General features: G+C 38.9%; 3 protein-coding genes across 5 annotated transcripts; 2 read left to right on the top strand and 1 right to left on the bottom strand.

Moving 5' to 3' along the window:
- Window positions 1-14504, top strand: LOC116262493 (probable histone-arginine methyltransferase CARM1). Of its 3 annotated transcripts, none has more exons than XM_031641928.2 (15): window positions 1-469; window positions 2464-2526; window positions 5098-5206; window positions 5541-5684; window positions 5861-5964; window positions 6534-6632; window positions 6712-6781; window positions 7581-7677; window positions 9531-9585; window positions 11137-11220; window positions 12164-12241; window positions 12909-13012; window positions 13643-13815; window positions 13894-14045; window positions 14154-14504. In XM_031641928.2, the coding sequence occupies exons 1-15, from the start codon at window positions 176-178 to the stop codon at window positions 14220-14222; spliced, it is 1695 nt and encodes a 564-aa protein (XP_031497788.1). In that variant the 5' UTR covers window positions 1-175; the 3' UTR covers window positions 14223-14504. The 3 variants fall into 3 exon arrangements, with proteins under 3 accessions (XP_031497788.1, XP_031497789.1, XP_031497787.1); XM_031641927.2 differs by having other exon boundaries at window positions 2-469; window positions 14145-14504; XM_031641929.2 differs by lacking the exon at window positions 5541-5684 and having other exon boundaries at window positions 14145-14504.
- Window positions 14505-16702: 2198 nt separating this feature from the next.
- LOC116263094 (phosphoserine phosphatase, chloroplastic-like) lies at window positions 16703-19407 on the top strand. Its single transcript, XM_031642685.2, has 7 exons — window positions 16703-17051; window positions 17166-17298; window positions 17392-17499; window positions 17732-17825; window positions 18607-18756; window positions 18841-18894; window positions 18990-19407. Exons 1-7 carry the CDS (start codon window positions 16772-16774, stop codon window positions 19122-19124), a joined length of 954 nt encoding a protein of 317 aa, XP_031498545.1. The 5' UTR covers window positions 16703-16771; the 3' UTR covers window positions 19125-19407.
- Window positions 19408-21372: 1965 nt separating this feature from the next.
- LOC116261745 (zinc transporter 6, chloroplastic) lies at window positions 21373-22935 on the bottom strand. The gene is made up of 2 exons (XM_031640590.2): window positions 22110-22935; window positions 21373-22027 (listed from the first exon to the last, which is right to left on the bottom strand). The coding sequence occupies exons 1-2, from the start codon at window positions 22899-22901 to the stop codon at window positions 21713-21715; spliced, it is 1107 nt and encodes a 368-aa protein (XP_031496450.1). The 5' UTR covers window positions 22902-22935; the 3' UTR covers window positions 21373-21712.
- Window positions 22936-23569: the final 634 nt, after the last annotated feature.

The following is a 23569-nucleotide window of genomic DNA, read 5'->3' as shown; positions in this document are numbered from 1 at the left end:
AGAGCCGAGAGGGAGTGGCGGAGAGCGAGAGTGTGTATATATATATATATATATATACACACTCAGACTTCAGAGGGTTGAGAAAAGGGCGCCGTTTGCCTTTCCCCTCCCCCTGCGGGCGCGCGAGAGAGTGATACGGAGAGCGAAAAACCCTAGCCTTGGGAGAGAGAGAAGGATGGCCTCCGTCGTCGACGCCGAGAGGAGGTTCGAGTTTCCCAATATATTAATCTCCGTGCATTCTCCTTCATCTTCCGCTTCTTGCCCGCCTCCTCCACCGTCTTCTTCTTCGTCGTCTTCGCCGCCGTCTTTTTCACCATCAACTGCTTCGGCTTCGTCTTCGTCTTCTTCGTCGCCGTCTGGGAAGTCCGAGGTGGTTGCCCGTTTTAGTGCGGATGGAGACGCCATCCGGCTACGGTTCCATCAGGGGAATGATGACGTGGTCGTGGAGTTTGACCTTGGGAGTTCTCAGGTGAGCGCGGACTTTCTTTTTTTTTTTTTTTCATTTCTGTGATCATTCGATTGGGTGGAGAGGGATATCGTGCTTGCTTTCTTCCAAGGCAAGTCGGGTGCTTGATTTCGTTGATGTTGAACACTGAAATGGCCCCCATGGCTTTTTTAGTATCTTGTTTATTTTCGATTTGGGTTTTCGTTTGGTGCTATTAGTTGTTGGTAGAAAGTCGACAATGCCTTTTTCTTTGCTTTTAAATATTATTTTTTTGGCATTTATTTCGGATGGAGCAAACACAAAAATGAGAATCTTGATTAGTTCGCCTGTATGACTTGGGAGGATAACAATCCTTTTCGCTAATCTTAGAAGCTAATAGGGCATCGAGCTCGATTGGGAGCTTTAAGTGGTTATTTCTTTTATTGCACGCATGAATGGCGGGATGAATTTGTCATATACGGTGTTTCTATGGTCTAAGGGATGAATTTGACATATACGGTGTATCTATGGGCTAAGACTCTGCTTCAGAGGGCTGACCATGCGCATTGTGCTCCGTAACTTGTAAAAGTGGTGGAACTATCTATCTATAGCAGAAAATGGAGTGCGTCCAATACTGTCACCTACCTAAATATGGATGCTATAACTAGGTTGCTGCAGTTATGTGCACCCCCACACGTATGGACTTGATAAGGCTATCATTCCATGCGAATATTCCCTCATTGAAGAAGAGTAAACCCATTAATTGTCAATTTTCTGACTGCTCTTATATTTGCTATAAATGGATATAAAACCTGGGCATGTAATCTAGTCTGTGACTGCAGCATTTTTTAAGAAAATATGACGTGCGAGGGCATGGCTCAGAGTTTCAGCACTAGCTGTCTATTTGGTATTAGTTCCTAATGGAAAGAATATGCTCAGGTTCCTAATGGAAAGAATATGCTCACTTTTCTTTGAAACGTAGAATAGTGCATGTACATGCCAGACGTATGTCACCTTGAGAATGTAATATGTCCGTAACCAAGTTATTTGACAAATGGTATGTCTAATTAAAACGTGATTTCACCCACATGTTTCAGAAAAGAAATAAGAAAATGGGTGCAAGACCTTAGACCAATCAGCATGTAGGTCGATTTCGTTCAAAACCTGATTTTGACATAGAGAACAACTAACTGCACCTTAACTAATGTTCCCGTTGAAGAACAAAGTACATAATTGCCTTGATGATAAATTATAAATTAGTTGGTGTTGTATCCTAAAGATAATATCAGAAGCTTTAAGTTTTTTTCCACTGGCCGGGCATATCCCATTTTTGTCATATTCTCTTACCAGATTGCATGGTTGCTTCATGTCTAGTAGGTTATCTCTGGCACCAAGTCACTGAGAGCCTGGAAGGTAATAATAAAGCTGCCGGTGTCTTTTCTTACCTTTATTTATTCACACCAAGCCACTGGTGCAGTCTTTGTTATCACTTAAATCTATGTTATTGCTGCTTGTTGCTTCAAGCCTGTCTAGATTGATTTTCCTATATCTAGAACACTGAAAATTAAATGTGAAGGCAAAATATTTATGTGCAATGCCTAAATAGAATTATGGGACTGCGTCAATGAACTGAGAGTCCTTCTATGAAGTTGATGCATAGCTTCATGATAATACTGGTAGGATTGCGTTCTTTATGAGGCTGTCTTTCTCTTTCTCCCTCTTTTTTTAATAATGCTATGGAAATTATGAGTGCTTTCTCCAGTGATCTCCAATCCATTGTATGATGTATATATATATATATATATATATATATATATATATATATATATATATATATATATATATATATATATATATATATATATATATATATATATATATATATATATATATATATATATATATATATATACTATTGGAAGGAGTTGCTTTTGCAGGTTCAGGTAAATACCGTTAGTATGAAACTGGAATGTTACTTATAGTGCTGTGAATATAGGAAATAATTTAACTTGAACCTTTTTCTCTGTCTCCTCTTTCAGATTCTCGCCCTAAGTCCTACAGAATCAATATGCATTGACAATTTTCACTCAAATAAGTTGAAGGTATGTATTTTGCATTACTAAATCTTTTATTTCATTTTTCTCGTTTGTAGTGTTCAATTCACCGCAAAAAAAAAAGCATTCCATGATTTATCAAATTATGTGCTATCTAGATATTGTTATAGTCATCAAATACCATGGTAAACGGCATGGTCGTAAAGAAGAAAAATTTGCAGTGAAAGACTATTCATGTTGTCTGTTATACTGAAGTTTAACAGGAGTACTGGACCAGATGTGCATGTTTGCCTGTGTGTCTGTGTGGCCTCATTTCCATAAATAGAGTTTCCAGAATATCTGTAGCATTTCCCTCTGTTCTTGCATCTGTCTTCATGTAACCTGGTCTGCAAGTCAGAATTTGTAAGAATGCAATTTGAGTTGTAGAGGAAAAATGTCAAGCATGGTCAGATCAAGAATGATTATCTGTAAGGTCATCTTGCCAAAACAAGGTGGTTTTAGGCACAAGAATGAAGTTGTAGCTACCTTATTCTTTCTTCTTCTATCTTATGGCTTCATTTCCCAAGTAGCTACCACTTTAGCAGCAGTTTATACAAATGTTGAACCAAAATACTTGCTCCAAGTACCTGCTTGCAAGTGGAACCTTTAGCTATGTTGTGAAGACATTTGCTCTTTTACAAGGCTATTGTGTCAAAATTGAGAAGACAATATGGCTTTTTAATTTTGTGGTGTCTGAAAGATGATCCAGAATCCTTTTACCATGCCATAAGGATGGGCAGTATGTTCCCAACTTCCCATATCTGCAAGAATGTGACCACAAGACGCAATGGGACAGGATATCAGAGTTCTACGAAATTGTCAGCTACCTTAAGTGGATCCGTTAGAAAAGTGAGAAGTTTGATCTCCAGAGAGCAGTGTAAGACTTAAACTGAAGAATCAGTTCAGTTTTGTTTGTTTCACCGTAGATTTGAGATCCTCGGTGATTGGAAATCCCTAGGATCTTAGATCCATGGATTTAAGGTCGGAACCATAGTCACAGAAAACATGTTTTTCTTAAAAAAAAAAACGCGAAAAAAACATGATAAATTAAATTGCCTTTTAAAACTAAAAAAAAGTGTTTTTTTGAAAAAAAAAACGTTAAAAACTAAAAAACTCGTTTTCACTTTTTTTTTTTTCACTTTTTTCATTTTTTCCCTTTTTTTAATGCCAAACAGTTTTTTTTTTCATTTTCTATTTTTTATTTGTTGCAAATCTACTTATCTTTTGGTGTTTGCGTTATTAGTTTCTCACTTAATTTATGTTCCTCCCATTTTTAGCTTTTTTTTTTTTAATTTTTAAAAATTTACCATATTTTTCCCATTTATTTCGAGCTCACTGTATTATACTCGAGAAAAACCTTACCATTTAAAACTCCGAAACGTTATTTGTGACTATGGTCGGAACCTCCCTCCCCCCGCCAATCCAACTTTAAATTCATGGTTTTTAACATATAACATGGATTTAAAATCCATGTTATTGAGATCCTTAACTTGTTTAAAGTTTAAACTGAGGATCTCCCAAAATTCACCTTTTAATGCTTCTCAGATTTAAGACTCGAGGCTATCAAATGCCATCTACATATGTGTGTGCATCTATATATGTCATTGTTAAGTGACTGTCCATAATGTGCAATCCACAAGTTCCCTTTATTTTTGTTTCTATTTCATGGCTTTTGTGCACTTCTCTGCCATTCTATTTGTGAAGAAGACATCTGCCACATTTATTAGATACAGTGATATATGATCAGACTTGCCTTCCATTGTTGATGAATGCCTCATAGAACTGATCCCTTCTTTGGGGGTTTTCATATATGTTGTAGAAAGAAGAATCATGCATCTGCTTTTTTATGTGGTGCATTGTTGTTCTCAGTGGTGTTTGCTGTTTTGGTATCCAGAACTATGTGCTTTTATGTGCATGTGGATGTCCGGGATATATTTATTTTGCACCAAGCTTATATGTTGGACTCCTTACCATCATGCCTATTATGGTACTGTAGCCTATGTTTACCAGCACAACTCTATTTAATGATTGTTGCAGCAATTGTTCAAATCTGGGTTGTGACTTTGATTCGGTGATTCGGTGATTCGGTCTACTTCCCTACTTTGTTTCTGTTGCCTGCATATGGCATTATGAAATTTGCTTGATTCTTCTTTGTCCCTGTTCATGTAGACTGTGTTATAGCTGCTCCCACGGCTTTCAAGAAAAAAGACGTTGCTAGCATATCACAAACTATTTGTGGTGAATGTTCATTTTTTGCAATTTCTGAGGGGTGTGTCACAGAGTAATTTTTGTAAACGACCATTTTTGCTACCATTTTCTCTGCTAAAATGCTCTGAGCGCATTGCATAACTGTTCATGCATGTGAAGACTCAGTAACAGTCATTGATACTTTGGCTGAAACTGCCTGAGTATTCTAGTGCTTAATGCAATAAGGATGTTTCTCCTCTTGTATTTCATTGTTCTGTGTTGTCACTTTGTAGGTGGTTTTAGAATGACTTGGTTTTTTGGTTTTCATTTGATCTTGTATCAGAATTATCTTTTAAGTTTGATTATTATTCTAATATTCTCTAAAATTTGCAGAGATCTTATTCTAGGGCAGTTACTATGACATTTAGAACAGAAGAAGAAAGCCAATCCTTCCACCAAGCATTTGAACAGTGGAAATGTGCAGGTGGTGAATCAGGGGCTGGTAAGCTAATCTGTTGGAATTTTGAATTGTTTTAGTCTATCAAGGATGCACTTTTAGAAGTGCATGAAATATGGACATTTGAAATTTTGGAATGTGGTAGACTGCTAGTCATGCCATGGTATGGTCTTTTGTCATATCATATAAAAGATTTCATATATTTTTGCCTAGTATGACTGAATAAAAATATATTCCTGTAAAATGATTTGCGTTTTGTGGTTCTTGAGGCATTTCAGTTTTATTTTTTTGTGCAAGATAAAATTGAATTTTAATTTTTGCTTTTTAATTTGACCTTGAATGAGCCACATCGGTCGTGCTTACATGCTTCCTGGTTCAGTATCACAGCTGGAGAAGGGATTTGTATCTACTAATAGAAGCAAGTTTGATGAAAAAATCGAGTCAGCATCTGCTAAAATGTACTTTCATTACTATGGACAGCTGCTGCACCAGCAAAACATGTTGCAAGATTATGTGAGGACAGGTTGTTACAATTTAATGCACATTGCTTTACAACTTCTTGCATAGCAGATGTCAATTTTCCATTTTATGCCACTATATTTTATAAAATACTGATAGTTCTTTTTATGTCTGTCATGTCTCTATCTCTTGCGTTTATGGCTGTTTTTTATTTTCCTTACCTTCTCCCCCCCGTTTTAGGTACATATTATGCTGCAGTGATTGAGAACCGTGTAGATTTTCAGGATCGTATAGTGGTTGATGTTGGTGCTGGCAGTGGTATCCTTTCCTTGTTTGCAGCTCAGGCATGTCGCTTGCTTTGTTGTCCAAATGTAGATACTTTTCTGTTTGTGTGGAATATGTATATGTGTGTGCGTGTGTACGTGTATGTGCATGTAATATAACATAGACCATATTCACAAAAAACACATTTCAAAAAAAACATGGAAAAAACACGATAAATTAATCAGCCGTTTAAAACTTAAAATAATGCCTTTTCTTTTAAAAAACATGATAAATTAATCAGCCGTTTAAAACTTTAAAAATGCCTTTTTTTTTAAATGCCAAAATGAAAAAATGTGTTTTTCCCTTTTTTTCTTTTCATTTTTTCCCACGTTTTTCATGCCAGACTGTTTGTTTTTATTTTCTACTTTTTATTTGTTGTAAGTCTACTTATTTTTTGATGTTTTTTTGTTAGTTTCTCAGTTGTTTTATTTTCCACTCTTTTTTAGTTTTTTAAAATAAAAGTTTACCATATTCTCCCCCCTCCTCTTTTTTTAAAGCTTGCCATGTTATACCCGAGAAAAATCTCGCCGTTTAAAACTGAAGAAAGTTTTATGTGATTATGATATAAACTAATTGCCATTTGCTTTAGGCTGGAGCAAAGCATGTTTACGCCATTGAGGCATCTGATATGGTAGACTATGCACGCCAACTGATTTCAGGCAACCCACTGCTGGAGCAGCGAATAACGGTACTTTAAGTGTTTTATTCTATGCTGATTTGTTCAATGAGTAACTGGCTGCTTAAGCTTTCGGTTATTTTAACCACAGGTTGTCAAGGGAAAAGTTGAAGAGGTGGAGTTGCCTGAGAAAGCTGATATCCTAATCTCTGAACCCATGGGTATGCTTCACTTAGCCTGATTTTGATGGATCTTCTGAAAGTGGTTGCAGTTTCAACTTTTCTGAAATTGATGCAGCATTGTTTTGGTTTGTGCTACATAAAATAGACAAAATACATGCAAAAATAAGTGTGGTAGGTCAAAACCCTAAGGGGATTTTCACAGCTGAGTTGGGATTTGATTGTTATGTGGACAGCCTTGTTCAAACTCTACACGTGTCAACCTTTGGCCAAGACTAGCATGTATAGCTTCCTGGAGTGGGAGGTACTAGCCACAGGGTTTATGAACTTAGGGAGGCAACTAACTCTCTCAATCCAGGTGCAGTTTCCCATGTAATCAGTGGACAGAAAATGCAGCCCACATTTTATAGATTTAAATTGTGAGATATAAATGTAACATATATTTATCTTGCAATTTTATATCTCGGTGTCACGTAGCCTAAGGAATTTGTTGGTTTTAGGATAAACCTCTGGAAACTGTTGACATTGAACTTCAGAAGATATGTAAGGAAGAGAATGCAGTAGACGTACTTCTGATGTGAATAAAATTATGAACATTGCTAAACTATTGCGTAATGCTTATTTCTTCTGGCAATGTAGAAGTAAAACCCAATCCTGAACCGTCTTATGGCATTGATGAATCAATGCTTCTTTAATTCCAGCATGTAGGACATCATATTTTGTTCCTTGTTTTTGAGTTTGTTAGGTGCTATTATTTTAGTAGAGTGGTGTTTTTTTATTATGGGTTAATTACTTTTTTGGACTTCAGATTTGTTTGGATAACTGAAAGAATGTAAAACAGGCACCTTGTTAGTCAATGAAAGGATGTTGGAGTCATATGTGATAGCGAGAGATCGTTTTCTTACATCAGACGGCAAAATGTTTCCAACACTTGGCAGGTGAGTGTTTGTTATATATAGAAAATGTCTTCAAAATAGTTGCAATTAATTGAAAACAATTCATATTATGGTTTGAAAACTGGGGACTTGGTATTCTATGAAGTTTGAACAATAGTCCACTTGACTGATCTTAGATGGTTAACTTTGTTGACTTATTTGAGCCGTAGTTTTTCATCTATTTTAATAAAAATGTCAGTGCATATTTAAAAATCAGCATATAAATGCTTCCTTCTGCAATAATACTTAAACTGCATATGTGTTTGTATATATGTATAAGAACATTGAAGCTACCCAATATATATATATATATATATATATATATATATATATATATATATATATATATATATATATATCAGCATATAAATGACTTGGTTGACTTGGCTGAGCCACTGGTAAAGCTCAGTGGACTTGACCTGGTCTTTTGCTCACTAATCAGTTTTGTCTTTTTATGTTGCTTCATTTTGTCTATTGACGAGTTTTTGTATATTATGCTGTTCATGATTTTCTGTCTTACATTATGCAAGTGTGGAAACTGCAGCGATTCTGTCGAGGAGCACAATCATAGTTTCTTTCTTCTGTTTTCAAGATTTATGTTAGTCATTTTTATTTTTCGGACAGCAATTACTATTTGGAGCTTGCTGGTGGAGGAGAGATATGGATAATGCAGGATAAATAGTTTGGATCTTTATTTTTTCCTTTCTGATGCCTACTGTAAAGTAAGCATTGACTGGACATGGAATGCCACCTACTTATAATTTACTTTTGTTCATGTTAAACTTTCAGCTTTATAAGTGGTCATAATTCTTTAACCCTTTTTCATAATCTGTAGCTGATAGAGTTGGGTGTGCAATTTGGTAATTCTCGTATATTTATTGCATATGGCAGAAATTATTGCTGATGCAACAATTTTGGTGTTTTATCTGGTAAATGTATATTGAGCCATTGCTTTCTTTACTTTCTTTTTATTAGGGGAATAATAGCTTTGGGAGGCAACATAGGAGAATTTCTTAAGTTAATAATGATAATATGCCACATGGAAGAGGTGCTCTGTGGATCTTGGCTATATATCAATAAAAAGTATACCGTACATGAAAGCAATGACAGGAAAAGGGATTTAAGAGAAAAAAATTACAACACCATCTATCAAATTGAAAATATTAAAAAAACTTTTAAAAGCTTTGAAAATGATTGGAGTTCATCAAAATTGACGAAGTCCAAAAATTTAATAGTAAAATTATATAGGCTGTGCTGGCAACAAGAGAATGACGTTGCCCCGTGTCTGAGTGTCTGAGGTATGTCGTGGGTCTGAACTGGCATCCTGAAATGTTGACATGGATGCGGCTGTCTCTTAGCCATGTCTATGTGACAGTTATTTTTGGATTTGAAACAAGTCCAAACTCAATATGACACTTCTTGAACATCTAGACTGCACTACTTTATTTTGAAAAGAAAATAAGAAGCAGGAAAAATGTGACCGATAGGTCTTTGCAGTACGGCTTCCGAAGAGTATGGGGAAGAGGTTCAAACTGGTCCAGTGATGCATTCTCTCGTGAAAGTTGGTTTCCATTCTTCAATTTTATAACATGGATGGACGGATTTGGCTTTTTGTCTCTTGCAAGTTGCATCTATCTCCCTCTCAAGAAAATGTTTGATATCTATTACATTTTTCATCTATATTGATGATAGTTCTAAATTTTCTTTGCGCTCTGACATGGATGAGTCTGTGCTGAACAACATGGTTTTGTATGTTTCATTTAATTGTTGGAATTGTTAAAAGCGTTGAATAAATTCAGCTTAACTTCACCTGCATGTGGTCATCACGTGATGCATTATGTTGCTTCATCTTGTAGGATACACATGGCACCATTTAGCGATGAATATCTTTATGTTGAAATTGCAAATAAGGTATGCTTGAAGCAGTGGCTTAAGTGTCTGAGCTTGATATATAAACTGATTCTCTTGCAGTAGTGTGTATGCGATACTTCAGAGGGCTTTCTGTTGAAGTCTTTATCTTTAGCAGAAGGTGCTACTGTAGCTTGTAAAATTGAAGGTTGTTCATATGAAAGTTTTGTGGTTTTCATTTGTTTTAACTGATGCATTGGGTTGCTCGCATATATGCGATCCAGGTCAAACATGAATCCAATAAAACAACATTCTTTCACATATTACATACTTACCTTTTGAAGTGTGTAGTGGCGTTGTTCTTGGATTCATGCATTTTTATAGTGTAGGATCCACACTATTTTTCTTTGGTTCCTTGCTTATATATCATGTAAATTCTACATTTCTGTTATGATATGGTGTGACCGACATATTTAATTACAATTCCCTTCATTATGTTAAGTATATATATTTTTTTTCACTTTTATGCTCAAGTCTTTGCAATTGGGATGGTAGTAATCTTTTACTGGATTAGTTTAAGACAGAACAAACACACATGCATACATGCAGAATGGGAGAAAGCAATTGTTTTGAACTGGTGATACGCTCGAGAAATACTCAGTCAGTATGAATGCCAAATTATGTGTAGTGTAGATAAAAAATGATGTCTTTTGGTCGTCTAATTGTAGCTTTTAACATCATTTTGGTCCTTATTGGGAAAAAAAGGAAAAAAGCAGCAAACATTGTGTAAATTGCTATAGAGACTGTTCAAATCATCTCAACTGCTTCTTATTCGCTGTGCATATCATCCTCTTTGCCGTCATAATTTCTTGTTCCTTCTTCTATTTGAATAATTCTATTTACATCTTTTAATTTTATTTACACTGATTTCTTGTGTTAAAGACGCTGATTTTGATGGTTTGACAAGCCCGCGTAATGACCAACCTGATATGTTTTAGAGGACAGATTAGATCAGCTGAATCCTTGGTGGCCTGAAGAAGGAACGCCTGCCTATTCAACCAAAACTTTTAGATGGGGTAGGCACAGGCAAGTCGTAAGTCTGCTTCCACTGAAATTTATCAGTAAACTGCAAACCAGCTCGAAGTTTGTTCATGGACCCATGCCCCAGAACTTCAGTGTCCAGTAATCCTGTCATCAGGCGTCTGCCTGTGGCAAAAGAAACAAAACTAGGTGTAGTAATGTTGTACATGTGGTGGGACATTATTAATCAGTTGATAAGGTCTATTTCTAAGTTCTATTGCTGAAAATTCTTTTTATCGTGTTATTCTTTCTGTTTACTGAGTGTTGTTGTTATCAAGCTTCCACATTCCAGGAGAAGGTTAAATATTTGTAAATTGTAACTGTTGAAATGTCCAGATGCACGTGGATTAGTTTGGATCTATTGTTGTTGCTGCTTTCTCATATGGTCATATTCTTTGGTTAGGAAACACTAATGTTATACAGTTTCTTTTCTTCAAGGGCAGTGTTTTTATGAGGCTAAATGATTTATATGCAAGTCGCATACTTTTCTCCTTGGTCTTTATTAATGTTCATGCTATGTTTTCTTTTTGTCAGGCTCTTTTTTGGCAGCAGAATAATTACTACGGTGTTGACCTTACTCCCTTGTATGGTTCTGCATTCAAGGGATATTTTGCTCAGGTTGCTACTATTGCTTGCTTTAATTATTCTTTTCTAACACGTGGATAAGTTTTTGTATTCATTTGACAATGTAAAACAGTGAAGCAAGTTCAAACTTTTATGCTGTTTGAATTAGCTGATGCAATTTTTTCTTTTGATGATGATGTCTGAAAAATTGCATTCTTCAATAATTAAATTCATCAGCAGTGTTTCTGCCACCATTTGCATGATTTTCCATATGCTGCTACTTGAAATGAGAACATAGGCAACAGAGAGGTGGGTGAGACAGCATCAGACACACCATATGTAACTACCATAATGTTCCATGTAGTAAACTGTTGATTTTGTCATTTAAGAACAGTAGATGATTAAACATTATCCGTTTTTTTGCAGACATGCAATTTCCATGGAGATACTGCCTAAGGCTAGTCTCTGTGTTACCAGCTTTCTCAGAATGATAATGAAAAGTAACTTTAAAATACAAAGTAGGTACAACAATCATGTGCGTTAGTGTGAACCAGTGCACACTTGCACACACACACACACTCACATATTTTCTGCTTGTGTAAGGTTCCAAATGGACTGGACATTTGATGGAGAGTTTGCAACTGTGCTTGTTCTGTATCTGATCTGAATCTGATCCTTGATTTGCTTAGCTGATCTGTGTCTATATGGCAGTTCAGGACCTGTGTCCTGAGTTGTTTTGTTGTTTCTGCTTCTTGACATACCCATGGCAATCTGGATGTCAATGATGCAAGAAATTTTAAACTTTGCATATGCATATTGCAGTTATTAAACTTTGCATATGCATAATACAGTTATTCTTTCTCTGTCTGTTAACCTGCTGTTCCTTTATTTTCCTGACCTTCATTCATGCTAAGTTTTGGTGCTATCGTTACTGCTGCATTTCAGCTTTCCAATAATTCATATTGACATGGGGACCATTCCGTTTCTTGTTTCTCAGCCTGTGGTTGACGCATTTGATCCAAGATTATTGGTTGCTCCAGCTGTATTTCATACTCTGGATTTCTCTAGGATGAAGGTATGCAATTTGTATGGTCAAATTTGTCTGCATGTAACTGCCTCTTTTGTACGTGAGTGTTTTTTTTCCAGTTGTGCTGCATGCTGATCATCCTGCTCCTTCTTTACATCTGTCTGGACGCTTCTTCCTCGAAATGCTTTATTTCAACTGGCTCATCTGGTTGCTTCTTTATGTCGAGAAGAAAATCTATGCAATGATAAAAGAAAATTTAACTAAGGGGTCAGCCTTTCTTAATCCAATTTTGAGCAGCTGTCTTTCTGTATGTCCTAGAGATTGCTAATGGTAGATGAGAAGACACACATTGAGCGGTAAATATGCGTAACACATTAAGTTGGATGAATCCCTAGTTTAGAATTACAAAAAATGAACGTTATAAGCTGCATAAGAAATGAAAAGCCTTGCTTTGGGCCTCCCTCAAGCCAATGTAGCAACTCAAGAACTCTCGAAGGAAAAAAAAAAAGCTACATGTACGTGAACCTTGGATATCATTTGCACACAATGCTACCTGGTGTATATGAGTGTGTTAGAGAAAGATAAATAGATAGATGGATGGATAGAGAGCATATCTTTTTCTAGACGTAGTTTAAGTGATTTGGAATTCTTAGTTTTGTAAGGGTGCTTAGAAATTGTTCTATCTTAACTTTGTGACATTTCTGCCTTTGTTTAGGAGGAGGATCTCTACGAAATTGACATCCCACTTCATTTTGTAGCTTCTGTTGGCACTAGAGTCCATGGTCTCGCATGCTGGTTTGATGTGCTATTTGATGGAAGGTAAGTTTCAACCTTTCAGTTTTAAGTTGTCTTTAACAATTCTTTTGCAATTTTTCCGATGAACTATTTTAAGTTTGCTTATGGCTTCTATATTTGTTTTCTTTTTTCTTGTGACCTGTTTTGGCTCAAGTACAAGTCCCTTGTTGATTAGATTGTCGTTTGGAATGCTTTTGTTTAGCAGGTGATGAGCTTGAAATGATGTTTTCCAGCATGCAAGCTTGCATGTGGTTTCTGATGTATAATTCGAAATCTTTTATCTGCCAAAATTTCAATAATGTTAATTTTTTAGGAAAACTATATTTCAAAAACATTCAGATCAGAATCATCACATGTGGTGGTGCTGTTATATCTAAAACTAAGGTCGTTGATTCTTTTTGAATTTGTGGGGAAGCCTTCATGATTCTGTTTTGTGATTCTGTCCTCGTTTTCTTGTCAACTGCTTATTACAATCATTATCCATTCTAATAGTATTTGCATTGCAGTCTTTTCTGAACTCTCATGTATATTCTCATGCTTGCATAATTTTACTCGTCAAGTTTGGGCCACTTGTTAGTCAATTGTAAATTATCTAGTAACGCTCAATCTTATGTTATATGTTTTTGTGTGTGTTTTTCTTTTTCTGTCTACTAGTTCGGTGCAGCGGTGGCTGACCACGGCTCCTGGTGCTCCAACAACCCATTGGTATCAATTGCGATGTGTGCTTTCCCAGCCTCTCTATGTCATGGCTGGGCAAGAGATTACAGGGCAGCTTCATTTGGTTGCTCACAATGCACAGAGCTACACGATGCACCTTACCATGACAAGTATGCCTCTTATGATGTTTCTGTTTTCTCATTGCTAAAAATTTCCGTATCCTTATCTGTTGTGCATTGTTCGTGAAGCAAAAATGTGGGGTGCTGGTGCTGAACAAGGAGGGGTAATCCAAATGTCAAGTGGGAAAATGGACTTGAAGGAACCCTATTATCGGATGTCACAACCACAGCCCTATGCATGGGTTCAAGATCAACAGCCTCATCAACTCATGCAGTCGCAGGTGAGCTTGATGTGCATTAAAATTGTTTGCTGGTGCTTTTCCAAAACATCCTTTTGTATCCACACTTAGTCATTTGTTTTTCCTTGATCATCTTTTTAGTGTGAACAGGAAACGGCTCTTCTGTCTCAGGATGTTAGCAGCTCTGGTGTAATATCAACCCAGGGTTCAGGTCCTTGACTTCTAATGTAATAGAAAATGACCTAGTTGATCAACTTTTCCTTCGGGAAAAATTCATACCACAAGCTTGTTGCAGGTCTGCTCCCTTCACCTTGTTTGGGGTCCTGAAATTTATTGTAAGCCTATAACTAATCATTGATTAGGCAGAAAGGTTGGTTGTTGTAACCTAGTGTTATGTGGTACTGCCAAATTTCTATGTTTTTCTGAATGGGGATTTGGCTCATGGATGGTATGTGTTTCTGAAATGGTCAAATAAATGTGAAATTATATTCTGACAAATAAGACCCACTTCTCTATGCCACCGTGATTTTTTTCATAATTCTATTTTCTATGAAAGCCATGGAATGTTGTGTAGGTCACAGGCCCATTAGCTTTGCACTTCTAGGGAAAGACTGAAAAAATAATTGACCTGCTAATTTTGTCATCTGGGCCGTGTTGATGACGTCTTAAACATATTCAGAAACTTGCACGGAGAGCTCTCCGATTAAGGTTGCAGTCTGGAGGTGGGTGGGTAGTACTAGTCTTAGCCTTCCGAGTCACTTTGCGGGCCTGATCCAGGTCAAGCGAACATGATGCTGGATACGAAGCAATTTAAATGCCTTGGGCACATGCTTATGGTTTTAATGTGAGAATTCAAGAAGGGAACAAGAGGAACTTGAAAAAAAAAAAAAGTCTCTTTTCCGTGGGTTTGCCTTAAAATATTGTTTGCGTTCGGTGGTAATGCCGGTTATACCTACGACCCTAGAACAAAACATGGGTGGTGTAGCTATTGTTGATGAGGCGGCCTAGCAATTTCCTACGAACGACCACTCTTGAGCAGCCGTTATTGTAGGCTGAGATGGAGAATTTGGGCAAGCTCTGTTCTTTTTTGGTGTCAAGCCCACTCCTTTTCTGCTACATATTGGGTGTGATTTTTTATTAGTAATTTTTTAGTGGATTTACCTCTGATCCCAGGTTATATTGTTGAGGTGGCTTACTTCTAGTCCTACGTTGAGGTTGTTGGGCACATTTACTTCTGCATGGTCGACATTAGATGCATAAACTCTTCCTCAGGTGGCTTTGAGGCGGTCTTTTGTTTTGTCTGGGTCCTGTTTCTTCGTTAAATCTGTTTTTGGGATCTCCTATCTCCTAGTCTTCTGATTTTAATGCATTTATTTCAGTGTGCGTTATGTTTTACTTATCGAAATTTTCTGGAAGGTCGGGGGCCCACCCCCGGCCGCCGTTTAGCGGAACTGCTTTATGCTGATTTCTTTCGTCGATACATCTGCCAATCTTTTTGTTTGTCGTCATTATTGCGTTATTAGGAAGCGCCACAATAGCTTCTGCCCACAGTTGTCATCAAGGATCAGCAATTTGCTACCGTGGCCTCATTTTTGGGTTAAGGTCGCTTTGAAACAAATTGCACTTCAGTAAAACAATAAGTTTTACTTTAAAACAAACGCAACTCTAGCTCGAAGTTTTAAGGTTTCCAAACTCCAGGTTGATCGACTCAGGTTAGTTCGCAATCTGTCCTATTCTTTGAAACGCCAAAACATTTTTAAACTTCAAAAGTAGCGTATCTTCCTCATGAGTGAACCGGTTAGTAAGGCCGGCCCACCAGCTTATCATACTACAAAAAGTGCGCGTTTGTGATGCTTAATTTAACACATTAAGATACCAAGCATCCGAATGGTTCATGCCATACCATCTTCTGCCAAGTCCCCACTACTCTGTGGACTGCACAAAACAGGCCTCTTTCTGGAGGAATAGCAATAGTTTATTTGTTGATGGTGGAACCAATATACAGTGGTGGAATAGGCCCATTAGTATAAAATTGAAAAGCGCGACGTGAAATAGACTAATGACGCTCTACGTGACAATTAACAAAGCTCCTTTTGTTGCTTGTGGATTCTGGAGAGAATATCCTTCCTCAAGATACAAGAGCAGACGCTGGTTTTCTCAAGTGACAACAGTGTCACGGTGATGAAAATTTGTAATTAAGTGGTAGTGGGCCTTTCGGCGATCTGTGGGGAGCCCCCGGTTATTTCGGGTCGATAGCTTACTGATGGACATGGTTGGGAAGCCACCTCCTGGATCCGTTCGACGTAATCAATGACATAATGGGAGCATTTGGTAGAAGAGAAACTCGATCATGAAGCGTACATATACTGTGTATTATGTTTCTGTGTACCAAATTTTACACGATTTGGCCACGGCTGAAAAGCGTTTCCCCGGTTCTCAGCTCTTATTAAAAACTGTAGTGTGCTTACAACTATGATTTTCCCTGTTCAAACATCTATCAGTTTATGCCAAAAAAGAATGCTTTTTCAGTTTTCAAGTTTAGTTACATAGAGTCGGAGCTCCTTTTGGCCTTTAGAGCTAATTCTTAAAATTAGAAAATCAACATGCTTTCATGGGGCCGAGCCACAGGTTCCTCTGGAAGGCTTCCTTTCAAGCCAAGCCAAGCCCAGCCCCTCCCTCCCTCCCTCCCTCAACCGCCTTTCCACTATAAATTGGAGGAGCGCCTTCCCCTATGCACGCGTTCTTTCTGTGTCTGTTCTCGATCTGTCATGGCTGAATTACGGGTGCAATGCTCTCGTCTCCCATCGCGACTCTCTCCTCTCTTCCTCTCCCCATCTTTTTCCTCCACCTCCCCGTCTCTCCCCCTCCATCGGCGGAGTTCCTCCGACCCTTTACTTCCGCCGGAATCCTCCATCTCTTTGTCCTTCACAACCGAGCTTGGCGTTGGTAGCCCCATAAGTCGTCCTCATGTCGTAACAGAGGCGATCGCCCACGATTCCCGTCGGCTCTGCGTTCCTTACATCTCCGACAATACTCTCCCTTATCAAGGTATCCTTCTTTTTATTGTATAACTCGTTTTCGTTCCACTTTTGTCGTCATCGTCTTCCCCGCATTAGCGCTTTGACTGCAGATTCGGGAATTTCTGTTGCCCTGGTTTTGCAGAGGTGTTAAAAATTGTGCGGAGCGCGGATGCTGTGTGCTTCGACGTCGACAGCACCGTTTGCATCGACGAAGGAATCGATGAGTTGGCGAACTTCTGTGGGGCGGGAGAAGCCGTTGCCGAGTTGACGAAGAGGTGGTTTGATCTTATTGTATAGTTAGAAGTTTTATAAAGTTCACATTATTTAACCTTCCTCTCCCCTTCTCTTTGCTTCTGTCACAAATGCAGGGCAATGGGTGGATCTGTTTCGCTCCAGGAGGCTTTGTCTGCAAGGCTTAACATCTTCAAACCTTCCCTGGCACAGTTGAATGATTTCCTCAGCAAGAGGCCACCAAGGTGAGCAATGCCTCACTGTCTCAATCCCTCGCTGTCACAATTTCTTTAAGCTGATCTAGACGATTCAATTTGTTCAATGAGTGTCACAGTTGGTGATCTTTTTTAATCTAATGTTCTTATGGATTATTATGTGTAGTATTCGACTTGTTAAACTTCCCTTATACTGCATACAGTTCTTCTTATAGTAGTGAAGTATCTACATGCTAAATACAGCTCTGCGTTTATTTTCCAGGCTCTCCCCCGGCATACCTGAGGTGGTGAAAAAGCTAAAGGATATGAAAGTCGACGTCTATTTAGTTTCCGGAGGGTTCCGTCAAATGATCAAAGTATGCTCATCTTGTGACTCAAAGGGTTGACCTTTTTTCGCTTCAATTATCATACATTGGGAAACTTGTATTTACTATATTTACTGTTTCACGTGGATATGAACACTTTTTGCAAGTCATCAGTCACTGTCGTATTTCGTGGTGCTCCACTTGCTCGTGGCCGGTGGCTCTTCTGCGCGTATTATCAAGGAGAAACTTCTTTTAACTCAACCATTAGAGTGCCAATTTTCTTCATATGAATGTTTTAAAAGAATATTAACCTCGGAGGATGCATCGCGAAGTGCTAGTGCACATACCTTGAAAAGGGAAACGTTCGCTAACTCCATGGGTTCTCGACTTCTTGCGGGGGACATTCGTGTGTAGAATTATGAAATCCTCCCTTGTTGAATGTGAAGGAGGAATATTTCATCTTGTCACTCATCAAGAGGATCTGTCACTCATCAAGAGGATCGAAACCCCTCATCCTTTAAGACATAGGTTTGCTTTGGGTGAAAGCGCCATGCTTCAACTTGCACATCGTCACTTCTCTTTTTTAGCTTAGGAGGTTGATGTTTTAAGAATTTGAAATGAAAACTAACCACTTACCAGCTCCCACCCCACCTATTGCACCAACCTCCTCGGAGACATAAAACCGTCCTTTAGATCACATAACATATAAATAACATATAAAAGGGAAAAAGCTTCAAAATTTTAATTCTAAATCCTTATATATTCAATACATGCATTGCAAAAAACATGAAAATCGACTCTAATCTAGTGGCTGGAAAAAAATTTCTTGTAGCCCGTCGCAGCATTTCTTGGCATTCCACCGGAGAACATATATGCTAATCAACTATTATTTGGAAGCGCCGGTGAGTTTGCCGGGTTTGACCCAGAAGAGCCAACATCTAAAACTGGAGGAAAAGCTGTTGCTGTGGAGATGATAAAGAAGGTACTCCATCTTTCTTTCTTTGTTAAAGGCTATAAAATTGAGACAGTCTAGTTGTTTTACCATGTTTATGAATTTTGGATACAGATACAGGGATATAAAGTGGTGGTCATGGTCGGAGATGGGGCAACGGACTTGGAGGTACACGTTGGCGGTTCCATCAGCACCATTGTTAAAGCTTTGGCTGCCATTAACCTGTTTCAATTTTTTCCTTTTTTTCATATCCATTTGTTCAGGCCCGAAGAGAAGGCTCAGCTGACCTGTTCATCTGTTATGGAGGAGCTCAACTGCGTCAGAACGTCGCCGGTAGAGCTGATTGGCTGATCTTCAATTTCGATGACTTGTTGGAAGCATTGCGCTTCTCCAATTAGGGGTAATTCTTTGACACATCGCAGCTTATTGGTCTTTTATGGTCGTGTTGCGCGGTGGGCTTCGCCTTGAGCCACCTCGTCAGGGCTGTTGGTCCCATGTGCGGCAGATCACTTAGCCGATACGCTGAACAAGTGAAATATTCATCGTCTGGCTATCCAGGTGTTTTGGTTGTTGAGTTGTTGTTCCCTTGCTTTATTGAAAGGCTTTCACCCTCCGATTGTGCTGAAAGCTCATGCTGTTAACACTTGTCGAATTAAAGAAAACATATGCTTTTGCGTTGTCTACGATTTCTAGAAAATTATTGAATCATCTCCATACTTGATTTTCACTGATGCTGCATATATTCAAGCGTATGCCAAACTTGGGTTCTGAACACCACCAATTCGATCTTCCCCTTTTTACTCTCTTTTGGGCCTCTGGCGGCGAGTGTATGTGGCCACCGTAGAGCCAGTCAAGCCACGAAAATCTAGTAGAAAGCATTGTTCAGCTGGGGCCCAGATCTGTCTTTCTGTTCCCTCACCAGACACGGAGGTTTTGGACCAGGAAGTTCGATGGGGACATTTTCCCAAGGAAGCTTCAGAGAAGCAACTCATGAGATAGGTTGGAATGTTGACTCGTGTCCAGGTTAAATAGATCATCAGCACTCAGCTTCTGTTTTAAGGATACCTGGTTTTCTACAAACTCGTCCAATTAAAATTTTTCCTTGGGGTTGTTTAATGAGATAATTTTCAATCTAAAATCTTATGAGCATATTGTTGTTTCAACGTTAGTTGCGCACAGCGTTAATTGATAACCTTTTCATAGTTTTGCTCTAGCAGTAATGCAACAAATACGGATAAAATAAACCTAAAAGTTACATAAATACAGGCGAAAAAGATGTGCAAGTTACATACAAACGGTTTTGATAACGGACAGGACCACCTTTTAGTTCATCATGTCAAAATTTGAGTTCCTAAAATTTTCCTGCATGTTCCTCAATTATTTCTTATTAAGTTGCGCCATGCTTCAGATTCAAATTTCGTTCTCGAGGTGGGCATGATGCAAATGCAGCATGCCAATATAGGCAGATTACAACGTGGAACATCCATAACCACATTGATCACGCAAAAGGGCACTAAATAAAGAAACAATGGGCAGTTATAAATGGCCTAGGTTCGGAAACCACAAAAAGAAGGAACCTCGCCAGTAAACTTACATGGAAATGACAGAAAGAAAATGCAAAGACGAAGCACTCAGGTTGCAAAACGTATAAAAGCTTTAATTCCTTTTAGCGAAGTTCCTGCGTCACATGTGATGAAGCTCCGTTCTGATAATTGAACAAAGAAACTGTGCAGCAATGTGTCACAGACCCCAGGATCCATAGAACAAGAATAAATCAAATGTAGTTGCGCCGATCTTCAATTATTTGCCACTAACAATTAACGCAAGCATGCTTGTGATCATGCCAACGAGTTGCTCTGCTCATCTGATCATAGGGATAGGTTTAAGTCCTTAAAGTTCAAGAAGGTCGAGTTCAATGTTATGATACGTGATGTCAGCATAATCTGGCAAGATTCTGCCTCATCTTAGTCTTAAAGAGATCCTAACCACCTATTGAAATTAGCTACTGATCATATTCATGTCCTGCTGCGATCTTACGCTCTTATGATTAAGATGGCCACCAAATACTAATACAGGGAAAGGTGGAAGAACTTAACCATAGATATCCAAAGCAACAAAGCAAAACAAAATATCTGTATGTGAAGACTAATCAAGCAGGCTCCTCTTTTCATAAATAAAACATCGAAAATTCAACCCCTAAAAAATGAGCATTAGAAAATCATAGCCATTTTTCGAGGACAGAACAATGAAACTAAAATCTCTGCTCATTTTGTTGTCAAGTAGATGTGATTAGACCATGCCACAGGAAAGAACACGGCTATAAAACTGGCTGCTTTGTTTGATTGCTAATGAAGAAAATCATCAGATATATGACTGATCATGGCATGGTAGGAAATTGTGAATTTCCTCAGCTTAACAGAAGCCATCCACCACTAAATTGATGTTCATTCCATTAAATAGAAATATTTCCTGCTTGGTGTCCGATTAAGGTCCAGAAAACTAATTAGGAGATTCACTCTCCGGTAAGGTAGAGATGTCCAGAGGGGAAGGCGAGTATTTACTCTTCTCCTTCACCGTTCTATCATCAACAAACTTTAGATACATGAAAATGCGTTACCAATAGCAACAAACAGATCACAAAACACAGAAAAAAGGAGAAAACATCATTTCTCTGGTACTACCGACATTGTCCAATAACATATCCATGACTACTACTACTTATCTTACAAACGATTTAATGCAGGTAAAGTGAGAACCTTCGGCGTTGGAAAGAACTCAGTTTGTGGATTCTTTAGCTTGTGGAACAATCTCTATACTCGCCTTTGCTCTTCAATACTTCCAACCGACTCTCCGAACATACGAATTCATCAAAAGGGAGCCACTAGAGCAAGAGTAGGAATACAGAAAAAGGAACACTTAGAGGAGAAAGAATATGCCCTATCAAGGGTCGACAATGGTAGAATACCGATCTATGCTACTTTCTTGTTCATGCCCACAGAGCCAAGAGAGACATAGTGGCAGAGCCAAGCACCAAAGCAACGTAAGCTGCCTTGCTCATCCAAGGAGTAGATGACATGCTCTTGTTATGAAAGAAATCAACAGCTACCAGATCAACCAACGCCATATAGATGAGAATCCCGGATGAAAAGGACCCCAAGAGCCCTTCCATAATCAAAGCTTTGGGGCTACTATCATCGTATCCTGTCAACCAGAATATGATCATCCCCACCACTATTCCCATTGGAGTCGTGACAGAGAACAACATAGACATGTAAGTAGTTGTCCCAACTCCAAAGCCAGCCTGCCATCGAATCAAAGCAAATAAAGTTCTTGCCATTGATCACTAGTCATACTATGTGTTATTTGTTTATTGATCTTATTACCTGCGCGATGCAGCCGCCGAGACCCATTCCTTCAAAAATTTGATGAAAAGCCAAAGCGGCCACCAGAGGCTTGATCGTGCACCGGTTTTGGGACATCCCCATGGTCACACCAATAATAACAGAATGAAAAATTATACCAATTTCCAACACCTGAGATACCAACCTCTGTTTCAGCTGGGTGAACTCATCGGCCTGCTGATGCTGCTGATGCTGCTGCTGTTCATGGCAGCAGGGACCAACAGAACCGCCCAATTCCAACTCGGGAAGCTTCTGCGGCGGCGACCGCGTCTCCTCCTTGAGCGGTATATACTGATTGCTTGGCCTGTGAGAATGCGCAGTGGCCATGATATCCACCAGCAAGGTGATGAGGGCACCAATCACGGTGACCAAACCTGCAAAGGGGAAATCCTTCCATGGATGATGGGTCGAGACGCTGCAGTCAGCAAGCGCGTCGAAAGCGTCGGGGAGCACGTGGACCAGAGAAGTGGAAAGGATCACGCCTGCGGCGAAGCACTTGATGAGGAGGAGGATCTTGGAGTAGGTGGGCTTGCCATTGAAGCGGCGGGCGAGGAGAACAGGGGAGGAGATGCCGATGACACTGGTGATGAAGATGACCGTGATGGCTGCCAACTTCAGGTCGAAGACGCCATGGCTGTCCCTGCACTGCTCCCTTGGAGAGGTCTCCCCAGGGCAGCTCATGTCTCCGGCCGCCGCTCCGATCGATTTGGAGACCAAAAGAAAATGAAAGAGCCCTCCGGCAAAGATAAGACAGACGGGTAGGCCACGCCTCATGAGTCATGACAAAGAGCTGTGGACTCCGAGTCCGCATGTCACTCGGAAAAGTCTCCTCATTAAAACAAAACGGGACTATAATTGGTCACTTAGATCCAGTACATTTCTAAGGCCCGCATATTCTTTTATGAATGTAAATTGAACGGAACAAAAAAGTCTTGTTCTCTGTGAAAGAATGAACGACATTTACGTGTGAAGCCGGCTCAAAGTTTTGATCTCTAAAGTCTTAAAAGTAGGTTTTAAACATAAAGACAAAGCGTGATTATATAGATTTTCAAACACGAAGATCATAGTCCTGCGCTTATTTTTGTCAAAAACGCATTTTGAATCGAGTTATTTAGGTAGAGTCTGGAACATGACATCTCACATCTCAGTTAAGCAGGCGGAACTTCTTTTGATAGTCGATTACAGGAAAATGCTTCGTAAAGAACTCTCCCATTACGGGGGGAAGAAATTTGTCGCCTTATATCATTAAAGAATTTGAACGATCCACCATCCATGTTATTGTTGCAGTGAAGAGTCGTCTTTATGTGCATTAAAGAAAAGGAAAAAAACCGCACCACCATTTCACAAACCGTACAAAAGTGCTCTTCCTGGGAGCGGTGCATCCGAATGGCGAGTGGATTTCCTTGTTCTATTTGTATATTCGTGGGATCTGACATTCCCCC

This window comes from Nymphaea colorata, chromosome 10 (assembly GCF_008831285.2).
Source record: "Nymphaea colorata isolate Beijing-Zhang1983 chromosome 10, ASM883128v2, whole genome shotgun sequence".
In the NCBI taxonomy this organism is placed as follows: domain Eukaryota; kingdom Viridiplantae; phylum Streptophyta; class Magnoliopsida; order Nymphaeales; family Nymphaeaceae; genus Nymphaea; species Nymphaea colorata.
Note: the sequence above shows the minus strand (reverse complement) of the source record. Positions and strands in the feature narration are given on the sequence as shown.

What these genes read in the sequence shown, in the direction of transcription:
- LOC116263094 (XM_031642685.2), top strand. Translation starts at nt 16,772, where the DNA reads ATGGCTGAATTACGGGTGCAATGCTCTCGTCTCCCATCGCGACTCTCT. An exon ending in CTCAGCAAGAGGCCACCAAG is followed by an intron (nt 17,500 to 17,731) that starts GTGAGCAATGCC and finishes TTTATTTTCCAG; the next exon opens with GCTCTCCCCCGGCATACCTG. An exon ending in GGTTCCGTCAAATGATCAAA is followed by an intron (nt 17,826 to 18,606) that starts GTATGCTCATCT and finishes AATTTCTTGTAG; the next exon opens with CCCGTCGCAGCATTTCTTGG.
- LOC116261745 (XM_031640590.2), bottom strand. Translation starts at nt 22,901, where the DNA reads ATGAGGCGTGGCCTACCCGTCTGTCTTATCTTTGCCGGAGGGCTCTTT. An exon ending in TCGGCGGCTGCATCGCGCAG is followed by an intron (nt 22,028 to 22,109) that starts GTAATAAGATCA and finishes ATTCGATGGCAG; the next exon opens with GCTGGCTTTGGAGTTGGGAC.
- LOC116262493 (XM_031641927.2), top strand. Translation starts at nt 176, where the DNA reads ATGGCCTCCGTCGTCGACGCCGAGAGGAGGTTCGAGTTTCCCAATATA. An exon ending in TTGACCTTGGGAGTTCTCAG is followed by an intron (nt 470 to 2,463) that starts GTGAGCGCGGAC and finishes CTCCTCTTTCAG; the next exon opens with ATTCTCGCCCTAAGTCCTAC. An exon ending in TCAAGGGATATTTTGCTCAG is followed by an intron (nt 11,221 to 12,163) that starts GTTGCTACTATT and finishes CTTGTTTCTCAG; the next exon opens with CCTGTGGTTGACGCATTTGA.